General features: G+C 34.6%; 1 protein-coding gene across 6 annotated transcripts in view; it reads left to right on the top strand.

The window, feature by feature from the left end:
- The window catches only part of LOC149788525 (uncharacterized), a 182,008-nt gene that overhangs the window by 91,445 nt on the left and 63,232 nt on the right, over positions 1-27,331 (top strand). For 5 of the 6 annotated variants that reach the window (XM_089974539.1, XM_089974538.1, XM_089974540.1 and 2 more), the window contains 9 exons: positions 704-813; positions 4,432-4,515; positions 12,697-12,925; positions 14,843-15,007; positions 19,237-19,389; positions 20,569-20,894; positions 22,241-22,397; positions 23,829-24,041; positions 26,927-27,065. In XM_089974539.1, the coding sequence (XP_089830665.1) occupies positions 704-813; positions 4,432-4,515; positions 12,697-12,925; positions 14,843-15,007; positions 19,237-19,389; positions 20,569-20,894; positions 22,241-22,397; positions 23,829-24,041; positions 26,927-27,065 (1,576 nt within the window). The remainder of the gene's footprint in view (positions 1-703; positions 814-4,431; positions 4,516-12,696; positions 12,926-14,842; positions 15,008-19,236; positions 19,390-20,568; positions 20,895-22,240; positions 22,398-23,828; positions 24,042-26,926; positions 27,066-27,331) is intronic. The other variant, XM_089974536.1, reaches the window with a different exon arrangement.

Genomic DNA, 27,331 nt, shown 5'->3' with positions numbered 1-27,331 from the left:
ACCTTAAGTCTTAAAAAAATTCTCTTAAAATATGGACTAACAAAACGTACGTAAAAAAATGATCATTGCCGAAAAATCTGGATAATTAGTTCATTCATGTTTTATTTGGATTCAGGTTTCATTCTTAGAATTAGTGAAATTAGTTGGGGAACCAGACTAACTTTACAGCAGCACACCAGATGCTTTAAAATGCACATATTTGTTCATGTGAAGCATATGCATGATTAAACTATTCATTATAGGATTTTTAAAAATGGTGTCCAGAAAGTGATGCATGTTTAAGATGTAAGGGAAAATAAGCAATAAAAAATATGGCTCCCTTTACTAAAAATATGAAACCATTTTAATAACTTTAGAAAAACCAATCAACAGAACTTGACCAGATTTGACAGAATCCATGCATGAAGAGTTTTTAGTTCTGCATGTCAAAGACTGGAAGGGCTTGTGGGATTCCGTGTCATCTGTTGTCCATCCATCAGACTGACAGACCTTGAAACCACTAAGATTATTCATATTATTTCATGGATTAAATGAACTTTTTTAAAAACTTACAATAAAAACAGCTGACATGCAGTGCAACTTGTGATTTCTCAACATTAACAGATCTCGAGGAAACCAGAATAAAGTAAATGCAATAACCAAGGAATGAAAAAGTTTCAGTATGTGTTGTTATTTATTGATTTTTTTTTTTGTTTTGCTACAGATACGTCATGTTGTAGCAAATGGTCAAGTTCATTTCTTTGTGGTTGCAACTAAAGAGATTCCAGTTAATGCAGAGATCCTAATCCCATTTGACTATGATTACAAGCAGTGGTGAGTATTCTGTTGGTTTAACAAGAAGAGATTAAATAAATTTGTCTAGGATAACCACAATAATTTATGTATAGAATCACTGTAAAGTGAGAAACCTTCAACCCATGTTTGTTCATGGCCTTGTTTTGCATAAAACTAAAATTACTTGACGTCTGTGAATTTATTTATTGTAAGGAAACAGAGGACTTGTATGCTTCCATGAAAATAACAGATTGTACCTATTTCCTTTATCAGATAATTCGGGGGAAAAACGTCCTGCAAATTACATGGATGATGAATTAATTTTCAATAATACTATTCCAGTCAGCTTTTATTAGGCTTAGTTGAATAACAATCTGGTATTTTCACTTTGTACAGGGATCCCACATCATTTTGGAATTCTGGAAACGTTCTTAAAATTGAAAACTGCTTTTCCAGCCTTGATGTAGAAATGTAAATAATGCCAACAATACTGCATAGATTGAGTTTAGAAACACACAAAAACTCATTTTAGCACAAAGCAAACATTTATACCAAGGATTCAGATGATACACACATTTTGATTTATTATACTAAATGTATTTAAAAATGTTTGGTACAGTTTTAGTATCATGTATTTTCAAGGTTAGACTCGAACTTGTGTTTACAAATGATGGATGATATCTAGAGACATCATTAGGCCTATTTAATATAAAAAAATCATGTTTAGTATAGGCAAAAAGAGGTAAACTTTTAATTATTTTGAAGTAAAGAAAACCAGTTCATTGCATTTATTGTGCATATAAATCCATTCTAAATATCGACATTGCAAAGAACAAACAGTCGGTCTGTACATATCTGTCGGTCTGTACATATCACTTTATTTAACACATTAACCCCTAGAGACGTGTTAATGTGGCAGGAGATAGTACCCTATTGCCAAGCTTTGTAGCGTCACGGTCATGCATGATCCACTAAAGTGGGTGGCGTTATAGAAAGGTAGACAGATGTAGCTCTACAATGATAGCAGATAATCTGGAATTTCTAGTTGCACTACAAAATACAGAGGGAAAAACTTCAATTCTTGGAATCAATTTTTTTTTCTATCCAAAATTTGCCTCTGGTTGGAATCATGATTTTATGTCCGGATTTTATACTTTTTGGTCTCAGATCTAAGCCAAGTCAGTATGAACTGCAAACAGATGAACCTTTGCATACAAATAGGATAAGATGTTCATTTGGAATAAAGAGTGGTCTCAATACAAAAATAATTGGTCCATTTAGCAAAAAAGAAAAAAAATGGAACTCCAGCTTTTACCCTTCTGCTCATGTTTGAGCCAAATAGCCAATGAAAAACAATGTTTCTAACACAACTAGGCAGCATGTTATTGAAACATCACCTGGGATTTGGCGTTTTCAGATGCATTCAGAAATAGCTTTCAAAATGTGTTTCCTACTCGAATTTCAGGTGAAAACGACAAAAACCTCCAGGGATTAATGTGTTACAAGAATAAAATAATCAGAAATATTTCGTGACAACCCTGCCAGTTCCTCTCTCTTTCTGATTTTACAATTTAAAACTGCTTCATGAACTGTGTGATGTTGCTAAAAATTGATTAGAATTATTAAGAAAGTACAAAAATTTGACATCCAGTTTTTGACGTTGCAACATACACAATTTACAACATAGAAATGCAGATTTACTTTAATAATAAATTAGTGGAAAACATGTACAGTATGAAAGAGTGATTGAGGAATATTTCAAGAATTTTGTCCATGTGACCTGAGATCCTTTGTAGAATTGTGGAAGTATTCAGTGTAAGTTATTTTTCTGTTTTTTTATTATTTGTCATTAATTTTAAAGATATAATAATTGACCAAAACTATCATGTCATAGTTTAGTTCTAAAGTGGCAGTTTCTGTTTACTAGATTGTGATTTCAGCTCAACATATATATGTACAAGAATATTGTAATGATTATGCAATGTTTTAAGAGTGAGATATAATTTCAACTAGTGTGTGACTCGTCATTATAGTATTTTATGAAAAGAAAATGATTGTGGGAGATCGCTTAAACAAGGCACAGAAAGGCTTCAGAAGTATCAGAAACAATGAAAAAGTAAATTCATTATTAGAGCTGAATGTGCACAAGACATTTTTATCTTACCATGTGTAAGAAATTTGCAAATTTCAGCTTGAAATAACCACAAGGTTAAGATTTTGCAAAAAGCGTCCAAAGACCAACATTAAAATGGTGTATGGTGCATGTGTTTGGATACATGGTGTGAATTTACTTGAAAAATAACATAAAGATGAGTTCAATTTTGACTTCTATACACATAAATCATTGCATAATACATACGTTTTTAGAGCAACACATAATTTCAACACATGTATGACTCGATAATATAGTATTTCATACAAACATGGGTGGGACACTTAATAAAAATGCACAGAAAAGCTTCTGAAGTAACTGGAACACAGGAAAAGTCTGTTCTTGATGTTCACCCAACATTTATATACACCCATATGTTAGAAATATGCAATTGTCAGCTTGAAATAACATGAAGTCAAGATTTTGCAAAAAGTGACCAAGACCAATATTAACAATGGTGGATGGGTGCATATGTTTCAATGCTTCCTGAGAATTTACTGAAAAGATATGAGGTTCAGTTCATTTTTAGATTCAGCACACAAAATGTAGGCAGAAAACATTCCATTTTTATTTATTCTAAATTTCTGAAAAATTATTCATTAGGTCAATAAACTTGTCACGTGGTTAGGTCTGGAATTTTGTTGTTTGGGGTCTGGAAAAGATCTGAAATCTTTTTCTAAGTTTGTACGATCTAAGTAATACAGTTTTGCCATCAAATTTAATGTTGACTATTTAAATTTACATTATCCAGGATCATAATGTTGACTGTATGAATATATAACATCTTAACTAAAGTTGACTACTGAAAAAAGTGTTTTCAGTCGACTGACCATCTCTGCTTTTCCCTGCCAACCAAAATACTTTTTTCTCTTAGGTTAAAAAATAAAACATAAAATGAAAAAATAAAAAATTATTTTTTAAAAGCCTAAAATTGATTTGTGCATCTAATTGAGCCGGTTTTGCATAGTACTTGTAACACTTAGTAAATTATATACACTAATCATTATAATATAGTGTTGATAAAAAGCCCACCTACTTGCATTAGGAAACGTACTTTGTTTTGCATAACATCTGTCTTAATTGAAATTGACTATTGGAATATATAACATAAGGAGTCCTAATTAAAGTTGACTGTTAGAATTTATAACATCCATTATCTTAATTAATACTGACTATTGGAATATATAACATCCAATGTCCTAATTAATGTCAACTATTGGAATATATAATATCCAGTATCCTATGGCCCAAAAAAACCCAAACAATGTGTTTCCTGTTGCACTGGTTTTATATTTTGGGTATGCCGGTCATTTTCTTTTTTTCTTTTATCTCTTTTTTTAATTTTAATAAACATTATATTTAATATGAATTTTTAAAAAAATAACATTGGGGGAGTGTCAAGGTCAGCAGTGAAAAATATGGATGGTCAGCTGACCAGAAACTCCTTTTTTGGTCTAAGTAAAATTGTGACATTAAACTACTCATGTGTTGTTTTATCATTTTAGTTCTTTTTGTGTTGAGTGTGCCTGTCAAAGAAACAATTGTCCTGTCTCCAGGTATCATAAGCGAGTTTTAAAGTTAAAGTCAAAGTGAGTACCCTCTGTTTATTCTTTCTAGTATTTTCTCAACATTATCTCTCACTTTAATATACTCTCTTGCTCTGCATGAGTGCAGGTCTGTGTATGCATGGAAGCTGGTTTATAATTCACAGAAAAGTCAAAGTCCACATGCAAATCAAACTGTAAATGTTAGCTGAAGAACAAAACGATCACTGTAATTTCATAAAAGTACTGTCAGATTTGCCAAAATACTTGAAATATTCTGGATGCAAATTAGAATTTGCATACTATATAATAAATATCATTATATTGTATATCTATTTTGATGTTCCAATTCTAGTGAAGAGAAGAATTTATATGTGTGAGATGTCTCAGCTCAATGTAGACTGACCATATAGTCAGTCTTCTGAAGAGTATATGTAATCTTCAGTCAGATTTGCCTGAATATGAGAAAATAGATGTATGCACCTGTTTCAACCTGGCCTTGATTGAAATCGGTTGGAAAAACACTATAAGTAGGGCTGGCAAAGGTAACCTTACTTAAAAGACTGCTTGCTGACAAATTTTCCAGATTGTGGATGAAATCATGGATGATAATGGCATTGCACAGAATTTGTTTCAGAGTTTTAATTAGTGTCTCCTGTTAACAGCATCATTTGCCTTTTCAGAGGGTTTTTGAGTTAATAACTCAGAATAAATGGAACATTGTTTGTGTTGGTGTTTTATGGCACAGCAACACTTGTTCAGTAATCTCACTAAGTTCGTAGGAAACCCACGTCACCATCGTACCTTGGCTGGCATAACATCACCATAGAGGGCAGTTGACTTAACTGATTGACATTTGTATGGGTGTGGTTAAAGTGGTTGGAAAGTGTTAAGGTGGGAAAAAAATTCTATTGGATACTACATTTTAAACTTCAAGCAAATGAAAGTTTCCATGCAGTATTCAATTCATTTGAGGCTCTTCGGATGTGTGCAGCTGAATCACAAAGTTCATACTTCACTCCTTAAGTCAGTATCGGAACATGAAGCCATGAGATTATGCCCACTGGCAGGAATATTATTTCTTTTCATTTTTCCTCCATATTGCTATGTCTAGTATGGTATTAATATTCCTGCCACTTTTGGACCTTATTGATTTTTTTCTCACCCTCCCCCCTCTTTGTGGATACAATGATGGATGTTAAATTTACATTTCTCTAGCATGATGTGATGACTTTACACAAATAAAAGACCTTTCAGTAGCAGTAATACAATTTACTTTATCATTTCTTTTAACCATGGAGCAAGTTTTATTTTTCGGCAAGTGTTTGATTTCTTGTCATACACAGTACAATACATGAATAGATCAGTCTGAGTGGAAACAGTTTTATTGATATAATTAATCATGTTTTATGTGCATTAGTATGGATCAAGTGAACCAAGATGCACAGGTTCCAATGGTTACCCAGTACAAGAGTTCACATTAACATACTGTATGACATGTGTGGAGATATCCAAACAATGCCATACATTCATTGGACATTAATGTCTCTGAATTTGACAATTTTCCACATCATCATTCATTTCATTGAGGTCAGATTAGTTTGGAACAGTTACCAAATTTCCGTTGTTAATGACAGGACCATAATTTGAATTGTTATGTACAATTCACCAAGTAGGATGGCTTCATATGTTAGAGGAGCCTCAAGTGGTGTAAAACGCTCTCCGTTACGGATCACTGCCATCTCACCTCTGTCTGCGTTGGTTCGAGTCTCAGAAGCAGCCAATGTGGATATGTGAGAATGCTTGCCAGTAGCTTCTCGAGGGTCGGTGGTTCTTTCCGGGGATTTCCCAGCTTCTTCCTCCACCTTTAATACTGGCCGTCATGTATAGCCTGTCGTGTGCATAGAACCGGCATTAAACCCTACAACACCAAAAAAAATAAAATCATGTTAGAAACTCAACTTTCCAAGCTGAATTGACATCATCTTCTGATGCTATCATTTTATAACAGTGTTTATACAGGTTACTGCCTTTATTTCTGTAGAACATCTATTGAAGCCAAGACTTTATTAGGGAGACACCAAACAAGTTTCTAAGCGGGGGGGGGTAAATGCTTAGAAACAACTGTCTTGTTCTGATTTGTTATATAAAAAAGACATTAGCCCACTCCTTGTTTTAGTTGAAACAAATTTCACTTGTGACGAATGAAAGGATAAAAATACTCCCATCAAAAAGAACTATTTTGCCCCATAAATTAAATAGCCAGTCCTATATACATAGTCGAAATTGAACTGGTTCATAGCTGTGTACATATATATTCATCCTTTTGACTGGGTCATTACTGTTTAGGACAAAAAATATGGTTTGCATTTAAAGGAGACTAGAAATCAAAATTTTCCTTCTACGTATGTAATTCTCTACAGATTTTAATTCGACTGACATGTTTATAAATTAAATATCGTAAGCGGGTAGTGATTTTATTGCATGGAAGATACCACGATTCCGTAAATTGCCGAGTTTTTCCGAGTTTTAATGAGACGACAGATCACGTGGTACCGTGACGCAATACTAGCCAGTCCTCGAATACAAACATCAACATTGGCGAGCGAGGCAGACGGAAGGAGACCACATTTGGGTTGCACATTCAAAACTTGAATCTGCAGTCTGATATAATAGTTTATGTACTGTACTGGTCAGTGTTAAAAGAATTTTTTTAGGCACAGGCCCCGGGCAGGTGACTTAAATAAACTCAAGCCCTGACTGAAATTCCACAAGCCCGGACAGTTCATACCTGTCAACTCTCAAGCCGGGAGAAAAACCTCCTGATTTGGGGGGTATTTCCTCATCTACATCTCGATCTCGCAATATCTCTAAATTTTTCGCAGCGAAGTCCCGATAATTACATTATGTCTGTCAATTTTAATTTGTCAGAAGAAGAAAAAACCAACCCCAAACCGTTTATAAATAGGTACAACGTATGCAATCCACAGTCTAAGCTGCCACACTGCAGACATCGTAGTGATATGACTGAAAAATTGTTAAAGCTACGTTAAAAATTCAAATCACACGCACACACGTCTAAATCCGGCACTGGACGAAATAATTAATATCACACAACATTTTTTTTCTCTTTTTTTCTTCTTCAGTAAATAGAACGTGAAAATTAAACATTATTCAAGTAAATTTCAGATGTTTTTAAACAACTACAACAGTACTATAGTATAACAAAATTAAAAGAATACAATTGTCACCAATTAGCTTAAATGAATGATCACTGTGAAATTTTCTCTGTAAACAAAAATCGCATCTCCATTTCCGCCAAAGAAACTCGGCCAGTTAACATCTGACATTCCTCGACCGTATATGTAAAGTTTAATTACCATAATTAAATTAAAAGGAATAAAACAAAATATACCATGCAGTATATGTGGCCCTAAAGAACTAATTCTGAATAAATATTTTGTTCAGCAAACACTGTTACATGCATTAAGACTTAAACCTGAAGTCCATGGCATCGTAAGTAACAACAAAATAGGCATCGTTTATTTTGGCAATCAATTGCTGGTGCTTACACACACACACACACACACACACACACACACACACACACACTGTCGAACAGGGTTTCTTTTAAGTATGTCCGAAGGGCAGTCCTTTTCACAAGATCAATGCAAGGATGGAATATGTTCATCAGTCACATCGGCTTTATTGTGATGTGATGTGATTTTGATTTTTAACGTAGCTTTAACAATTTTTCAGTCATATCGCTACGATGTCTGCAATGTGGCAGTTTATAGTGATGTCTAGCACTGGGGCATCATGCCGCAGACATGTAGCATGATGTCCCACCCAGTCACATTATCCTGACACCAGGCCAACCAGTCCTAACACTAACCTCTTAATGCTGAACGCCAAGCGAGGCAGCTGTTAGTACCATTTTAAAAGTCTTTCGTATGACTCGGCCGGGGATCGAACCCACGACCTCCCGCATCCGAAGCGGACGCTCTAACCACTAGGCCACCGGAACGGTCACATCGGCTTTATTGTTTGCGTACTTAAATCAAAACTTTAGCTATTTTGCAATTTAGCCAGAGCTGACCAGAATATGCAAAATGGGCTTGTCCTGGGGGAATAATAAGGCGTATCACATGGAGAAAAGGTACGTCCCATGGGCGCTCGCACATTGGGGCAAGGGGTTGGGTCAATAGTACTCCCCCCCCCCCAGTTTCTATTGTCAGCCATTTAATGTGAAACTTTGACCTCTTTTCTTTTAATCGCTGTTATTTAAACTGCCCAAGGAATAATTTTATATCAATTCCAATCATTACAGATTACCGTTTATACATACTACATGTATACAATGATTTTTTTTTAAATTTGTAATTTTTATAAGATTACTGAAAATTGTGTTTTCTCGAAACACGACAGGTTTAGAATATTATTTTTTGGCAAAGCCTCCATTTGATTAAAATCAAATCTAAATTTCACCTTGGACAGTAGTGATTTGATTTAGATTGTGCCGTGTTAAGGCATGCATGTCAACATCTTGAAAATACATTTACTAATTTCACCAGCGCGATCAAAGTTTCCTCAGGCAAACAATTTTTGTTTCGACAAGCCTGACGGGCACCTCATTTTGAATACAGGATGGGCCGGAACTAAAACCAGGGGGACGCAGGGTGTCGGGCTATCCGATTTATTTTTAGCACTGCTGGTGTAGATAAAAGATCTGTGAATTGATTGTTGCATTTTGTGGTCACTTACTCGGCCTTCTGCCTATTTTCGTAACTCACACGTTCAACACTTTTCCCAGGATTTAAAATATTCAACGTTATGTCTGGAACAGAGCCAACTTTTTGTCTAAGCCTAGCATTTGCGTATCCTTGAGCTGCCATTTTTTCAGAATCCCTCTCGTAACAGTTCTTTGAGAAATGTAACGAGCACATAGGGCTGTATGGTGTTGCTTTGAAATCGACTCGTCTGTAATAATGTATCCATTCTTTCAGTATGCCTTTATCTTTCGGAAAAGAAAAAAAAATGTTGTCCACTGGCTTTTCTTAATGTTTTATTACACCCGTAAGCAACGCAAAACGGTATTGTCTTTTACTCTGGCAACTCCCACTTGGGCTGCTGGAGTCGCTACTATGACGTCACATCCCGAAAGTAACCGAATAGGCGCGGAAATTTTGCATACCAGGTCACGGAAATTCAGCTCCTAGAAGATAGGCCAATATTTTAATATTGGCATTTCGGTCGCAGATGATACTTCAGAATAAGGTTTACAGCTATAGTACCTTTATTATTATCCAATATTTCCATTGGTTTCTGGTCTCCTTTAAGCTTAAATTTGTTTTCTATTTTTTTCTTGGTTTTTAAAAGGGATTGTCCATACCTCAGAGGATTACTTTTCATGTTTAAACATTAGGATAAGTGTAGACAATTCAAAAGAAGTTCAACAAGGTCTTGTCAGATCAGTGCAAAAAGTTTGTTCACATTTCTTTGAATAAAGTGAAGTCATAAACATATTGAAAAGTATGTTGATCAGCCTTTTTTACATGTGGAAAAAAGGTGGTGTAGTATTTTTAGTTTGCAAGGCATTGCTACTATGAAAATATTATCTACAAATCTGATTTAGCATTATATCTATCACAGTATCTTCATTAGAACCAAGAAATGTTTATAATCAACAGATAAGAATGTAGATAAATTAGCACATATCTCCTTCTTTGAAACTAAAGAGCATGCTTACTGGTATCTTCGCTAGCTGACCACTCCAGTGGCCTAATGGTTAGAACGTCCGCCTCGGATGCGGGAGGTCATGGGTTCAATCCCCAGTCGAGTCATACCAAAGACTTACAAAAATGGTACTAATACCTGCCTCACTTGGCGTTCAGCATTAAGAGATTAGTGTTGGGACTGGTTATCCTGGTGTCAGGATAATATGACCGGGTGGGACATCATGCTATGTATCTGCGGTATGATGCCTCAGTGCTAGACATCACTATAAACTGCCCCACTGTAGACATCGTAGTGATATGACTACAAAATTGTTTGAGCTATGTTAAAAATCCAAATCACACACACACACACACATCTTCGCTAGCCAAGGTTCTGATATGATAACCCTATCTACACCTTGGCAAATTGAACATATTTTAGTGCTTTGTCCTTGCGACATCTGTTGGATTTGGTGAAAGCTTAACTTTGTAGTTATATTACATCTGCTGAAAATGATTTAGGTAATTGACCTAAAACGGATACTTGGTAAGTTTAACATTGAAAGTATGACAGTGTACCAGAGGGAAGCCATAACAGCTGTATTTCAGTGAAAGGTACTTGTACAAACACTGACTGTAGTGGAAAATTGGTTATTTATGAATCTGTTCATTTTGTGTGCTCCCTTTGTCTCAGTCATGTAGGAACAGTGACCAAATTTGAACAACGTAAATTTGATTGGTTGTGTTGCCACTGAAATTCACAGACCAGAAGCACATAAATATCTGCTCGATATGCAAGGTGTAGGTAGGGTTATGTTATTGGAACCTTGGCTATCGAAGATGGCTTGCTGGGCTCATGTACAGTACCCATTGGATAGAGACCATGTCCAGTCCATGCTGTTTATCCACAATGACTCGGCAAGAAAGCATGGTTTGCAGACCATTTCTCTGCAAGTGGCCACGGCCACTCTGCCAGGATGCTTAGAAAGATGGTTTTTTCTTAATCCTCTCCACTTTCTCACCACCCCTATCACAATGCATGGGGTACTTGTGAGTCGTGTGAGCTATACTGTAGATTATGTAATGCCAAGGAAATTGTAGTACAGTGCCATGTCTAAGCATATGTGTTACAGTGTTAAAAAAGAGGACAAAATTCTAACTTCATAAACCACACAGTCTGTTTTCTTAAATATCTCAGCACTGAGCAAAAATTCTGTTCAGATTAGTTTTTAATTGGTAAACTACAACAAAAAAATAGCCATAAAGCTTTTGTTACAAATAAAGTTTTCATTTTGGAGCTTGACATTTTGATAGTGATCTTAAATTTGAGTTCATAAAATCTTGCTAAGGGACAAAATTTGATTTCGTTGAAACTTAAAGTGGGTCCAGGTTTCTAAGTCTGTCATTCCTGTTTTAAAAAATTACAGTTTAAACAATCTTAGCATGATTTTCTTACAAGGTGCCTCTTGGCACGAGTCCAGTTGAATATGCTAATATTATAAGAAAACAAGTTTTTCTCTCTTTGAGATCATGACAAAGCTTGGCCTATATTGAGTTATGAATTAGCATTTTGCATGTGCCTTATACTAATCACCTTTTGTGTCTTTTGAAGGAGTTGCACTTGATTGGTACAGATTTACATTCTAAAATCTTATCAGCCCAGGTCCATGACAAAACACTGGACCTAAATTGCTTTGGTTTTTGTAAATAACATACTTATCTTACTTTGTAGTACAAAATTGCAAAATAAATCAAACCTGTCTGCTTGCCCTACTGTCCATTTATTGTGCATTCTTGGTGAGGTTAGTTTCTGTTTTAGTGTGGCAGTCAGTCTTATCCCAGAGAAAATGCACATTATAATGGAAATTTGCTGCAAGTCTGTTGTATTATTTTTTGCATGGTATTTTTTAACACATTTTCAAGTCTAGCTGATAAAAATGAGCCCAAAAGGTCAGTAATAAAGTTCATCAATTTCAAACCCCTGTCTGACCAGAATTTCAAGGAACTACTAAATGAATAATTCAATGTACATCATCAAGGAGTGATACAGCAAATAAATTTGCTTCACTGATTGAGTGAAAATTTATTCAAGAATGTAACATAAATGGTCAAATCAAACTTTAATTTATAACTTTTAAAAAAATAATTTGAACTGCCATATTCTAGGTCATTTCTATGAAAGTTGCATAAAAAAACAGGTAAAAGAATCACTTTCCATAAGCAAATGATTTAAAAATGACCGTCTTGTTCAAATCTGACATTTACATCCAACATTAAATATTGAATGAAAGAAAGACAAGAGTTGATATTATACTTGAAATAAGAAAGCCTAAAAAGGGATGTACATGATGATGTGAGCTCAGAAAATGTGAATTCAGTTTAGCTTTTTCTGCATTGCTGAATGGACCCTATTTTGGGGAAACCTCTTTTGCATCTCTTTACAAACTTGTTTTGTTTAAAAAGTTGTTGCATATGGGCATTTTGTTGTAACCACATTTCTTTATTGCAGGAACATCAGTACATCTCCAATAAAGTCTGAAAAGTCTCCAGTCAAGTCGCCAGTCAGGTCTCCATTAAAATCTACGTCAAAATCACCAACAAAGTTGAATATTGAAACATCCTCTGATAGTTCAACAGCAGCAGCAGTAACAACAACAACAACATCAGTGGCAACAACAACTATGATTACAAGAAGATCCCAAGTGTCACGCCAAAACTCTACAAGTTCTAAGTTGCAGGTATTTTCAGTGTTGTATAAAATGAATAGTCCAGAACCCAGGTTAGCTTCTTGTTTTGTGTCTACAGTAAAACCTGTCTTGACTGTTATCTGCTATGAGATGCCATCATTTATGACCATAATCATAATCCTTTGATCAGTTTTATTGTATAAATGCAATGTCATGGGTGGCCATCTGTAAAATGCAACCAGAAACCATAATTTTTAGGCAGAATATGCATTTCAAGACTGCTGTGAATGACTGCATTTTAAAAACATGTTTAAAAAATATCACTGACCTTGATTTAATCTTTTGTAAACCTTGATGCTTAAGATGGTCCATGGGCAAAGTGTAGATTTTTATAAACAGCATCACTGTGACTGTTCCAAAAAATACTGACAGACACCAATTTAACCCTTTGTAACCACAACGTCAAAAACAGTAAACTAAATAAAAGAAAGAAATTTAGATTGCCTACTGGTTTCTTAAATTTTGCATGTCATAGAGGTTATGTTTCTTGACTGTTAACCAGACTAAAAGACTGTCTAAAGCTGCCACTGTAGGACACACGGTACTAATTATACGGAAGAACTGAACCAGTCTAGAAATGGGTGAAGAAATAATAGAGTATTTACGGGTTTGGTGGTCCATAATTGGTTAATAATGAAAATTAAAATTTTAGGAAAAATATCTTTTGAGAGCTTATCCTATATATAATTTTAAAAAAATATAGACAAATTTCTACTGATGCAATTTTAGCAATCTTACAGGATTGACTCGGGAGTACTCAGTAATGAAAGTAGCACCTGATTCATTTGGTGCCGAATCAATAACGTGTTTCATGCACATGTATGTAAACAAAATGCCGCGGCTCATATGGTGTTCTCCACACATAAGCTTGCACCACGGTTAGATATGCATGGAGAATTAAAGGTCTCATCATCAGCACCCAGAAATTTTAAGTTATTGAATTTTGAATATGATGGTGTTTCCATATGTTTACTATTGGAGTTGAATTAGTACCGTGTGTCCTGTAGTGCCCAAGTCCTATGAATACCCATTAAGATTTATCATTCCATCTTCAAAAGGAATAATCATAAACATACCTAGTCCATTCAGAAGTTTCTATTGTTTCTTTAACTTTATTAAACACTGCACAACACTGATAATGTCATAATGAGAAATCTTTTTAAAGGATTTTATAGTCTCTGTTGAGTACATTGTCTTTTGAGTTAATCCATTAATGCCTGGGATGAATATGGTCTTTGTCTTTTGTCCTTAATACTAGCTATTGACAACCATTTTCTAGCTTTTATTTTCATTGTTAAAGGGTTGCATTGATTGTCACTTTTTATGTTACATGTTAACAGTGATTATGACCAGCACACCAGTCATCTGCTCACTGTAGTATTTGGAGTTAATCTGTTTATGTCATTAGTGAATTAAGCTATTGGCTGTTGCCTCTAAATAAATAGATTCTGTTTCTTGATGAAGTAAATATGTCTTATTTCATTCATTGTTAAATAAATATATTCCATATTTACCCAAAGACTCGTCAGAGCAAAAACAACTGTTATCTGATAATACCTTGATAACAATGGAAAATTGTAACACTGGAGGAAAGAATTAATATAATTGCAAGAAGGAAAGTTAAATTGCAGATAGGATAAATAAATATTATCTTAGTTCATTGTGCATTTTATATGTTAATTGTTCTATAACCAAATTGTCAAGACTGCTGAACTTTGGTTGGATTAAGTTTTTTTTCTTCATTTTACTATTAATTGTAAATGCTAATTAAGTGTTAATGCTGTTTATAAATTCTTGCTTGGAATCTTTCCTCCCTATTTTGGTTACATTTCAAAAGGCTAAATGAATTCAGATCTGTTGATGATAATTGGTCTTGCTATTTTCATGAAGTATCTGTATTTGTATTAGCAGGTTGATGTTGTAGTCGTGGACCAAGAGCAAGCACCTGCAGAATTTCCCCCAGTAGAACCACTACAGATTACCAATTCTGCATCCTGTAAATACTCTACAGAAGAAGAAAATTCACAGGCCGGAGAAGATCCACTAACCTCTTCTGCTGAACCAAGGAAAAAGGTTTGGTTGAAGCTCCATTGCACAAAGTATATCAATTTATATCCCATTTACAGGGGTCAGTCTTGGATTGAAGGATGTGTGGTGAATTGTCTTTTTGAAAGAGGCCATGACAGGTTTCAGTGTACTAATATTTTTGGCATTGTACATTGTGTAGTTTATGATAATGAATGTAAATAAATTAACATTCAAAAGCATTTATTTATTAGTTCTTATCAGCATTATTCCTATATTCATTTAAAGGGACTATCGAACAATTGATTCACATCAAAACCTTATGTTCTTAATGGTCTGGTTGTGAAAGGTTAAGTGCAGATACGTAAGAAGTTTCTCACTTTTTTATGCAATTAAATAATTTTCAATTGCTTTATGTTTGTGTTGGTAAGTATAATGGTGTCATTTGATGTGTCTTTTTTACATAAAATTTGTTTTGAATAATAATATGAATACTTTTACAAAGCAAACATGCAGTGACATGCAGATGAGAATCATTTTATCAGTGGTCTGGCAGATTTTTAGCTCTGTTAGTCATAGATGAGAAGAGCCTATGGGATGGTCTGTTGGTTGTCCATCCATTAGCACAGATTTGTTATCACTCCTCCCCCATAACTAATTAGTAGATTACCTTGAAACTTTCAACATTTATTCATCTCAAGGTCTAGTTGGTTCTAAATGAAGATGGTCCTACTGAAATGTCAAATAATGACGATCTTGTTATTACTCATAAATGGATAGTCATATTAGCATGAGGTTTTCACTAAAAGGCTGGGTTCTCATGATAATGGAAAATCCTGTAAATAATTTTTTTGGTATAGGAAGCAGTTAAAAAAAAGGAATGGAATAAACATTTTGTCATGAAAATTAATGGGAAAGTCATGAAAAGTGGCCAAAATTTGAATAACGACCATACTCTCTTGTCATTCTTTAGTAATAAAATGGGTGGAATGGAATGCTAAATGGGGAGGAGGAGGCCATCTTGACAAAAGAAAGCTGATTGTGTGTTTTTCTTTCTTATCGTGATGATCAATAATTTTATACTGATCAGTATTCTTATTATTTCCTGTGTACAGATTCAACTGTAAAATCTAAAATTGCTAAATGAAGATGGAGTTATATTAACATGCAATGTGAAAGTCACCTTGAATAACTTGTCCTAATACCACATAGACAGATGGGCATGGAGTTTTCACCGTGAGATGTATTCTGATGGCTTGTTGTTCTGAAATGAAAATTGTTCTGTCCAGACATCTGATTTAGCAACCACAGTGGTCATCTTAACAATCTTGCTGTCACTACTACTAAATGGATGGTCTTGTCAACATTAGATTTTCAGTAAAGGACTTTGATGTCTAGTTGGTCCTAAATGAAAATGGTGCTGTTCTGACATCCATAATGATCACTGCAACAGTCATCTGTGTTTGTTATTCCTTGTTAATGAAAGATTATATTAGAATGGGGTTTTCACTAGAACAGTTATTTGTCTTCAATACAAATGTGCTGATCTGACTTCTAGTCCTTTATATCCTTTCTACTCATCCTAGATGGGATGACATGTCTAACCAGAATTCTTCTGATGTCTAGTTGATCCAGTGCTGATTAAACATTCAGTATATCCACCATTGCAGCTGTTTTGAAAGTTTTCTTATTACTACTTCTTCTAAAAGGAAAGTCACATTGACATGGGCTTTCCAGCAGAAAACTAATATGTAGTTCATCTTGAATGAAAATGACTTGAATCAGGGAAACTGCCAAAGTTGTACAGGGCCTAGGTGGAATAATATCATTTTGCAGACTTAACCATAATATTTTACTAACCATTACATGAAGTCTAAATTTTCCGATATTGCCTGAATCATTGTATAGACAAGGGATAGATCTCGGGTCTACCTTTAAGAATTCCTATACTTGTCCTATTTTTTAAAAACGAGATACTTGTTCCTATATTTTTAAATTTTCAAAATGTCAGATGTTAAAATCAGCAATTTCGTTTGCTAAATAATGTCCTTTTACCTTGTGTATCTCCTTGCATTGCATTACTTGGGTATGAACTTGATATTGGTAATGTTCATTGTTTGTATGGCATGGTGATGCTTTTGAAATGGTTGGTTGTTTTCTTTTCTCAGTAATCAACAATGACTTGGATGCAGGTCTTTGTGCATTATATTATAAGGTTCATAGCACATTTTCATTTTAATGATCAAGTACTTGTCCCATCATGCAAAAAGTTAAAACCAGAGCATCACAAGAAAGAGGTTTTGTCAGTTCAAGCATCTTTTCCATATCTGCCAAGCGTCTACTGAAGAAGCTTCCTCATTCATACCCCTGGAAGATTTAGGATGTCTTAATCCCATGAAGAGAAATGTCAAAAAGTGAATCTGTGATGTAAATCCAATTGTGACATGTCCACTTGTACTTTTCCAGTTATATGTTGTTCAAAACAGTTTGCATCAAGTAATATGTATTTCCTAATTGATTGAGTGAAATGTATATCTTGCAAGTTTACTCACTTAAGTTAATTTACTTGTGTATCATTCAGTTACATGACATGCATCATGTGATTGTTTGTTTACTGTACTTTACAAGCCATGTCACCCATCTAATGTATACTGACCTTAATAAACAGTACAAATCGTGTCCCCTATCTGATGTATACAGACCTTAATAAACAGTACAAGTCATGTCACCCATCTGATGTATACTGACCTTAATAAACAGTACAAGTCATGTCACCTATCTGATGTATACTGACCTTAATAAACAGTACAAGTCCTGTCACCTATCTGATGTATACTGACCTTAATGAACAGTACAAGTCCTGTCACCCATCTGATGTATACTGACCTTAATAAACAGTACAAGTCCTGTCACCTATCTGATGTTTATTGACCTTAATAAACAGTACAGTCATGTCAACTATCTGATGCATACTGACCTTAATAAACTATACATGTCACCTATCTGATGTATACTGACCTTAATAAACAGTACAATCATGTCAACTATCTGATGCATACTGACCTTAATAAACAGTACAAGTCCTGTTGCCCATCTGATGTATACTGACCTTAATAAACAGTACAAGTCGTGTCACCCATCTGATGTATACTGACCTTAATAAACAGTACAAGTCCTGTCACCCATCTGATGTATACTGACCTTAATAAACAGTACAAGTCGTGTCACCCATCTGTTGTATACTGACCTTAATAAACAGTACAAGTCCTGTCACCTATCTGATGTATACTGGCCTTAATAAACAGTACCAGAAGGATATGGAATGGCAATGAGGGTAGGAAGCCATATATTCTACTAGTATACACACCAATGTTATTTTTTCTGTTTTTGGCAATGTTGATCTTTGAGATGTTTTTCAGCAACTTTGCTGTTTTGTATTTCATATTGGAGCATTTATCTGTAGTTATAAATCTTAAGATATTTGAAATTTAACTTTTACTTTCTTTGTATTCTTAAATAAATCCTAGATTTCTCTATTTTACACCAAAATAGAATCTAAATTCCATTTTTATTTATCTTGACAGCCTGTACCGAGTTCTAGCAATAGAAATTAGCCCCCGAGCTTGAACAAAGCCATGACCGTGCAGTGAATTTTATAGAGATCAATACTGCATTAGGAACAGGCCATTAAATGTATATTGTTATTATTGTCATAGTATTTGGAAAGAAAATAGTGACTACGCAATTTTTGGCAATAATCTTAGTCATGGCTGGATCGTAGCATGTCCATACTGTTACAGATGACAAAATTAATAAAGAATTCATAAAACAAAAAGTGGAATAGGTGTGTACAAGAATTACTCAAAATTCTTTCATAATTGTGATTTTTTTTTTTGCATTCTGTGCTTTGTAGTGAGACATACTGAATTAAGTTGATAAGTAAATTGTTTTTCTCAGTTGAAATGCAAGTGGTCAGTAAAAGAGTAGAATTTGGAAGAAATGTTTGAAAAAAGATTGATTCCGTTATTAACAAATACATTCAAAAGTTGATACATGAACAATATCTGTAGTTAATATGTATATGAATTTGCATATATCAGAATAATTTCTGCAAACTAATGAGTATAGCAGCAGTCATTATCATTTCAGGTCTATTATACTGTGGTAATACTAACATAAAATTATGCACTCTAGCATATCTGCAGACAGAAAATCTACAGGAAAGCTGTTGAATATTGTTTTGTTTATCTAATGCATATTCTACATTTTGCTTGCAGAGTAGAGAAGAAAGAAAAATGGAGGCCATTATGAGAGCTTTTGAAAAAATGGAAAAGAGGCAGGAGAGGAGAAAAGAGGCTTTGACTCGATTGGAACAGAGTCGCAGAAATAGCAAAGATGAGTCTGATGAGTGTAGAAAGGAGAATTCACAGGTACCAGGAGTCATTTTTCTGCAGTTGATATTGTTAAATGGCTCCTGTAAAAAAAATAGAAAAAAGAATGATGTATTCCAATCACTTTGTCATATAGTCGAATTGTAATTGGCAAAGTACACTACCTTTTTTGTCTTTAGCTTTGTTGAAAATCTTGTTGCTGCTTTTCAGGAATGGAAAGTGTGCCACTGCTGCTATCAAGAGAATCTTATTACTACTCCTCCTGATTGGATCGTCATATCAAAATAAGTTTTTTTAATAAATCAAACTCACTAACCATCACAGTTATCTTAGTATCTCTTTGGTCCTAAATGGAACTTGTACACATCTGATATCCACTATGGCCACCAATACAACCATCTGGAAAATCTTGCCATTCAGCCAAATGTGAAAGTCATACCAGCATAAGGTTTTCACCAGAAGACCTATAATGTCATGTCATGTTGTAAAGTAAAATGGTGATGATCTGATGTCCAGTATGGCTATCATTAAGGCCATGATGAAAATCATATATATATGCCTTCCAAAATAGATGATTATACCAACATTGGGTTTTCACCTATTGTCTTATGAAAATGATTCAGTGATGCAGCCATTGGGCCAATGTTATAGTCCTTATGGTCCCTCCTAGTGAGTTGAGTTTGAGATCCCCTGTTTAAAGAATCCACATGTGTCCTTTGTAGATTGGCTTCACTGGAACTAGTATAATTTTCTTTACACTGTCATCAACATCAAAATATGATTTCCAAGATATCTTACACAAACCACTACTTTGTACAAAATATGAATTACTGTTATGTCTGCCTTGATGCAGTAGTGGAAATAAAATGTCAGATAATGATTTCCTCTTCAAGGCACAGAATGTTGTTCTTTGACCTTAGCATTCAGACTTTAAATAACGGAGGCCAGTCCAGGTTAGCTGCCTAAGTCAGTCCTTTAGAAATGCACTTTGTATGTATTCCACTGCATGATACAGGCAACAATATGTATTGAAATAAAGTGTCAGTAAAACCAACCAACCAACCAATATTTTTCAATTTCATTCTGTTCACTTTGCTAGATTTTGCCTGTTCTTGTATTATGTGTCATTGTCATAGAATGACATTAATTGTCATGGTAGATGGGGTTAACTGTATGTGTATCTGGAGAAGTCTTCATTTTGTACTATTTTTAATGCAGATTTCCAAGTTGGAGCAGTTGCAGAAAGTTAAGGGTGGAAAAGAAAGCAAGGTTCCCAAGGACTCCAGAAAGGAAGGCAAACCAGTCAAGCAGGAGGAGCAATCAAAGCAGAGCCCAGTAGCTTCAGAGAATATAGAAGAGACTCAAGTGAAGGTGGCTGAGGAACCAGCTGAAAGTAAAGAGAAGCAGGAAGTTGATGTAATAGAAATAAAGGAAGAAAAAGTGGAGGAGAAGGAAGAGGCAGCTGTCAAGGAAGACCTAAGGGAACTGCGACCAAGGGAGATGAAATCTAAGGGAAAGAAGGCCAAAAGAACCTCAGCAAGGAGGTAGTTAGTGTTTGTGAAATGACTTGAAAACCTGCTAAGATTGAATGGATGTTTATTTTCTTCTCTAACTGTAATTTTAAAAATCGGCTTCTGTAACTGCATTGTAGTGCATTAGGTATGGGATAATTAGCTGGACCATAGTTGAAGTGACTTTGCAAACAAATAATATTAAAGCGGAGTATTATAGGGATCTTAATATTACTACAACATTACCCATCACTATTGTTAACTTCTTTCCTGTACATAAATTACCCTCATCCATAAAATTAAAACTACATCCTCCCATTAGATGGAAAGTTATAGAAAGCTCAAAACTAAAATTAACACAGATCCTGTTTTATTCACCAACATCATAGGCCCATGCATGCACAGTAGCTTGTGTGGTTGTTTCCTCTGACAATGTCTTAGTGGTAACATACCTCAGGTGACAGTGTGGCACACATGCCCCCTTGATTTTGCATGGTGGTTTGGAAATGTCTTTGCTGGGCAGCTTCAGAAGAGATTACCATTAAAATTTATAATTTTCACGTCAGGAAGAATATTTTGGCAGACAATTTGTCATGGTAGTCCTCACAGAATGGTCTCTGCACACTATGTAGCAAAGTTTCTGTTCCAGTGAGAGGGGGGACCCTTAGTGGACTTGTTTGCAACAAGACCAAACAACAAGTTCCCCTTTTACATTTCCCTCTTCCTAGACCAGAGGGCCTGGACAGTGGATGCCTTCAGCCTGAAGTGGATCATCTATTCACTTGAGCCTTCCCACTATTCAGGATGAATCTGCAGTGCTCTATAAAGTAAAGAGCTCCACTGCTCAGCTCAGTCTGGTGGCCCTAATGATCAATTTTCAGTGATCTTCACCTGTTGGTAGACCAACCCAGGACATTTGCTCAGAGTAGGACAGTCTGTCAAAGCGCAGGGGCTGATTTTCTCTTGAATAACGGGGAAAAAATTCACCTTGTAGAGGACAAGTCCCTTAAAGAGACTCTTGTTTTGCATAATTTTATTTGCATGGAAAAATGTCTGTATGCACTTTTAATCAATTTGTTAATTAAACTATGCAGATATGCTTCGTATCTATTGCTCTATTAAAGCTCCTTTCGTAATTGTTTCAAAGCTGTTCTATTATAATGTTTCGTAAAAGACAAGGTATTAGAACCATTTGTGAAATATAATTAGCTTGATGCATTTTGATATTTTACTTATGCAGGTGTTTTTGTAATGGGGATTAAAATGTCATTTGTGTGTGCAATTTGGGGATGATGCATTGTTTTAGCAGCATGTTTATAAAATGAATGCATTGAATGTTGACATAAACATGGATAATATGTATGTGTTCATTTGTACAGAAGAACCAGGTACAGCATTGGCTGCATTAATCCTGAGGCTAATGCATCACATGATGAAGGGAGTAATCAAGGACAACTAGGGGTAACCAGCTGTCCTGTCACACCTGCAGATGCTGTAAACGCACCTCCATGTTTCAAGTTCCTGAAAACAAAAAGGGTATGTGTGGAAAAGTAGCAACAACAGCTGATTAAGAACTTTAAGCCTTAAATAAATATGTTGATGATAATTTTCATGAATAATTTCTGTGTTCGTTTTTTTAAATATTAACTTGAGTTTTGTATCAAAGCAGATATCCTCTGAAATGATAATAAATTGAGACAGGGCACGAAATACAGCAAAGAAAGTTGTCAAAAAAATGTACCTAAAAATTAAGAGTAAGATTTGGAAATCGGAGAATAATCTGCCTGATAGGTTGTTGTGTAACAGTTAAAGAGCTTGGTGATTTCTTCTCAAGAGGAATAAATTGGCCATACAAAAACTAGATCACTAAGACGTAATTTTCACTAGAATTACTTTCATATTTCAGTTATGAATATCTTGGATACTATTTCACCTACACTAGTAAAAAAAATTGTACATTTTATGATGCGGCTGGATCATAAGTTGAGGCACTCAGTCATACCAAAACTACATGCTTAAACATGATTAAGCGACCTCTTCTTCAGCTATTACACCTTTAATATATTGGACTCTGTTTTGCCTACACTTGAAAATTATTATGTTGATGGAGGTCATGAAGAGTAATTCAACAGTTACCAGAACTTTCATGCTTTAATTTGTTTTCACTTTATTACTCCCTGAAGTTTTAATTTCACACTCATTTGTTACTCCTTGACTTTAGTACTTTACAGCTTTATTTCTTTTACTAAAGTATTCGAACCCCCATTCATCTGCACCATGAATATTTTTCTTTAGATGCATATCAATAAGAGTAACTCGAAAAACATGTCGATGTTTGGTCACTTTAACCTGATTTTCATACTGAAATAACTGTTCTGCTTATAATTCATTACATGCTTCATATCTTGGAAGCTACTCGCATACAGTAACGAAAAGTGATATGTAAAGGAGAATAACTGACATACTTAAAGTAGGTCACTAACCAAATTTTCATGCTTGTGTGACCTTTATACTTGGAGTCCTTTCTTTATTACATACTTAACCCTACTGGATCTTATCAGACTTGCTTTTGGTTGATCGTTGAATCTTAAGGACTAAGATATTGTAGTTATCTTAAATGCACAATTATTGGGTAGCAGGTTTAAATCCTATTCAGTCCATCCTGGGTTGGCTGTCGTGGCATATCCTTATCCAAGGCAATTAACTCCCGTGTCCTAAAATTCCATAATAAACAAGATGCTCGGTGTGAATTTCACTAGTAAGGCTTCTGCAGCTTATACCAACAAAAAACAATTTGTCATTTTATTTTTAAATTGCTGTTTGAAGGGCGTACGTGTTTAATGTAATATACATAACATTTGAATATTACTAAGAGAATATCACAGTTTGTCAGCTGAAAGCATGTAATACAGCTTGAGAAATGGTGGACTTGCACTACCATTCATTGGATTTTACTGTCCTATGCAGCATCTTATGAATGAATGGCTGAGTGAGAAGAGTCAAGATGGCAAGCCTGTACCAGTGAAGATAGAGCCTTTAGAAGTAACTGTAGATGAAAGCCTGTTTGTACCATGTCTCCCCAGTCCAAGAAACTCTATGGAACGTTTACGTAGAAACAGCCAAAGTCAGGGATGTGGCCACAAGCCTAACCCAGAGTCAAGTGCTGGCTCAGCCAAAAAGGTATGATGTGGTAAAGATTTTAAAAAAATATATAATGTGTTTGTATTGTAAAAAGAAACAAAAGCCAGAGAAATTATTCCCACTTGAATGTGACTCGTCAGAAATGCCAATTCATTTACATAATCAGAGTAACTTGACATGTCACATTTCATATTTGCAATAAAAGCAACACTGTCATGTATTTGTTGTGGACAAAAATAATTTTATTTTGATCAAGAGCTAGATTGCTTATGACTAATTTCCACAAGTCTAATGCAGTCACTTGCCTACTGCAATGCACAAGTTATTTAAACTATGTCATTGAAATAGTTATAGTTCCATATATTGTCTTTGATTATTTATGTGTGATTGGAGTCTTATATGAATACCTTTCACATTCGTATAAATGATACCAATTCCCAATCATGTCCAGCTGATTTTACTCAAAGTTGAGCAACATGTAAATTGACACATAGATGCCAACCATTACACTTTTGGCATAATTATTATACTTTTTCTCTCCCACCAAATTATGTTCTACACTTGCCTGTATATGGATACCACTTTTTGGGGTACATTAAAAAATATAAAAAAAATAAATAAATTAAAAGTTGTTTTTGTCTTCTTTTTAATTACACTCGTATAAATAAATTTGAGAATATTCTTTAAAAGATGACTGCTTTTTAAGAATAGCATAAGAGTACCTTCCTTTTTTATTTATAGCAACTGTATATTGACCCATGATCAAGTAAATGGTAGATTTCTTCAGATATGAACTTTTTCTCAGTGTTATGTATATTTGATTTAATTATATCTATTTGATGTATATTTATTTCAGTTTAATTGTCAGTTTTAATTTTTATATATTTTACATTACATGATATTGTAATGTAATTTATTCACTAGAGATGATACCTTTTTTTTTAGAAAATAGTTTGACCTTGGCTGTTAGTATATAAACACAGGTGTTGATCTAGATCCTGATGTTGTTTCAGAATTTGTAGCAACCTTTGTAAACAAGTTCTATTTTATTTTGAAATGGATGGTTGTTTCCAAGGTCATGATGGTACTTTGTCTTTAAGATATAAACAGTTTTTTTAATTTTTTTATTTCTTTGAGTAAAAATGATTGGTTATCATCATGGTCAGACTGGGTAAACGTGATTTGTAACAAGTATTTGCTTCTGTAAACTTCCAGAAGATGATCACGTGACCCTTGTTTACATTTTAGAAAGCCCATATAACCCATGTTTTGAAGAATTAATCTCTGTAGAAGTTGGACTGTTAAACTGTTGTATGTTGTACTGTTTGGAGTTATGTCAAATTACTTGGTTTGGAGGTATTTCAAATTACTTTGATTCATAAAGGATTAATTCTTGTTCCTGGAAAATACATGTGCTCATGTAATATTGTGGAACAAGGACAGTTGTTTATAAAAATTTATTCAGCTATCAGAAACCAGAGTGATAATTCTTGTTTCTACAAAGAACTGTACACCGTAGACTTCAGCACTACAGATTGCAGCATACATCATTGTCTTCCATCTTGGATTCTTCATCGGGATTCGAACATGAAAACATTTTGTTATTAGGACTACTAAAATTTTATTCTCTAATTATTTTTGGATTATTTTTGGATTTGATTGTATTAAACCATAAGTTCATATTTTCCCCCCCATTTTTCCAAAATTTTTCCAGGGAAATAAATTATTGTATTTTTAAAAGCTTGTTGTTTTCAGTCCTTCATCTGTTACTGTTTATTTGAGCCTAAACAAGTGACATAAGAACAGATTCTTTATATTGATAAGCTAGATAGCAGACCAGCCTGTACTTTTTAAACATAATGTCACCAGTTAAATTAAATTCTTTATGATGTGAGTTGTGGATCTTATATGATGGAAAATGTTAGAGCAGATGGATTTTTTTCACACTTCAAAACATGTCTAATTAGAAGAAAAAGAACAAATCAGCACCATTTTACAAACTTTAAAAAAAGAATATGAGGATAATGTAATACAGCCCTCTGAGCACATAATCATGCTCATTTGCAGAATTCATGATTATTCTGCAAAAGTTACACATGTAGACTTTTAAAGTGATTGTTGAAAATAAATAACTTCTCAGTATATTTTGTGTTTGTATTCTGGTCCTAATCCATAGTGATCTTGCCCTTTGTGACAGGATTTTCGACCAGCTTTAGAACCAGGTTAGTAGCAAACATAAATTTATCTTTTTCATGTGTGCAATAGTTATGGCATTTAGTATGTCTAAATTGTACTTTTTACACCAAAATCATGTTTTATTTCCTACTTACAGTAGCAATAATTATGATTTTACCTGGGGGGGGGGGCCTGTGTATGCATATAGCTAGAAATTATTCTGTTATGCACGTCTTTCAACCCAATGTACATACCTTATTGCTAGATTGTTTTTACCAATGTATACCAGTGGAGTGATACAGGGCCCTGTTGTTTTGGAGTTTGTTTCTTTCTTTTTTTTCTTCATTTTAAGTGAGTGTTTAAGCATGGTGATAAGAAAAGGTTTTACAGACAAGTTTATTATTCTATGAGTACTGTCCTAAGGATATCAGTTCAGATGGTCATTTGTTAGTGTTGCATGATGAATTATTTCAGGGTGTTTTTTTTTAGAAAATTCAAGTTTTACGGGTAGGCTATATGTTTAATACCCACGAATGGATTTTAGTCCTTTTCTGTTCATAGGCTTACCAGAGAAAAGAGCTTGGGAGTGAAATCATTTAAAGGTCCAATTACAAGGTTACTGTGGTTGTTTTGGTAACGTATCACTAAAGCTGTAGTGACATTAATGGCAGGAAAAATAATGAACTCTAAGATTTTTGTTGCAAGATGTATTATCTGTTTTAAGTAACATTATTTTCTTTTCTTGGCAGAGATGGTTAAGGCAAGCTATGGGTGAAACTCCAAGTCCAGAAAGTGGGCTGTGCTCTCCTCCAGCATTTTCATGTCATGGTGGCATGAGTCCTAACCCTCTGGCTTCTGCTCATAGTCCTGGAGCATCTCCACCAGCAGGTAACATTAATATTTTAAAGATTTTGATGTACTTTTAATCTGGTTTGAAATTACCAAGACACGTCTTTTCATCAGGATTAGTGGATAACCTTCACTTGAGATAAAGAAACCCGTCAGTTTGGGGGTCAAAAAGTCCAAGTACAGGGTCACTGCCTGAAACAAGACTAGTGGTTTCCATTCAAGTTCTCCATCAAGTCCTGATCTGGGGGTAAAGAACCCCGTTGATTTTGGAGTCAAAACAGTCAAGGTCAAGGTTACTACAACTA

Source organism: Sinohyriopsis cumingii, chromosome 11, assembly GCF_028554795.1.
Source record: "Sinohyriopsis cumingii isolate HCF-2022 chromosome 11, ASM2855479v2, whole genome shotgun sequence".
Taxonomy (NCBI): Eukaryota; Metazoa; Mollusca; class Bivalvia; order Unionida; family Unionidae; genus Sinohyriopsis; species Sinohyriopsis cumingii.
Note: the sequence above shows the minus strand (reverse complement) of the source record. Positions and strands in the feature narration are given on the sequence as shown.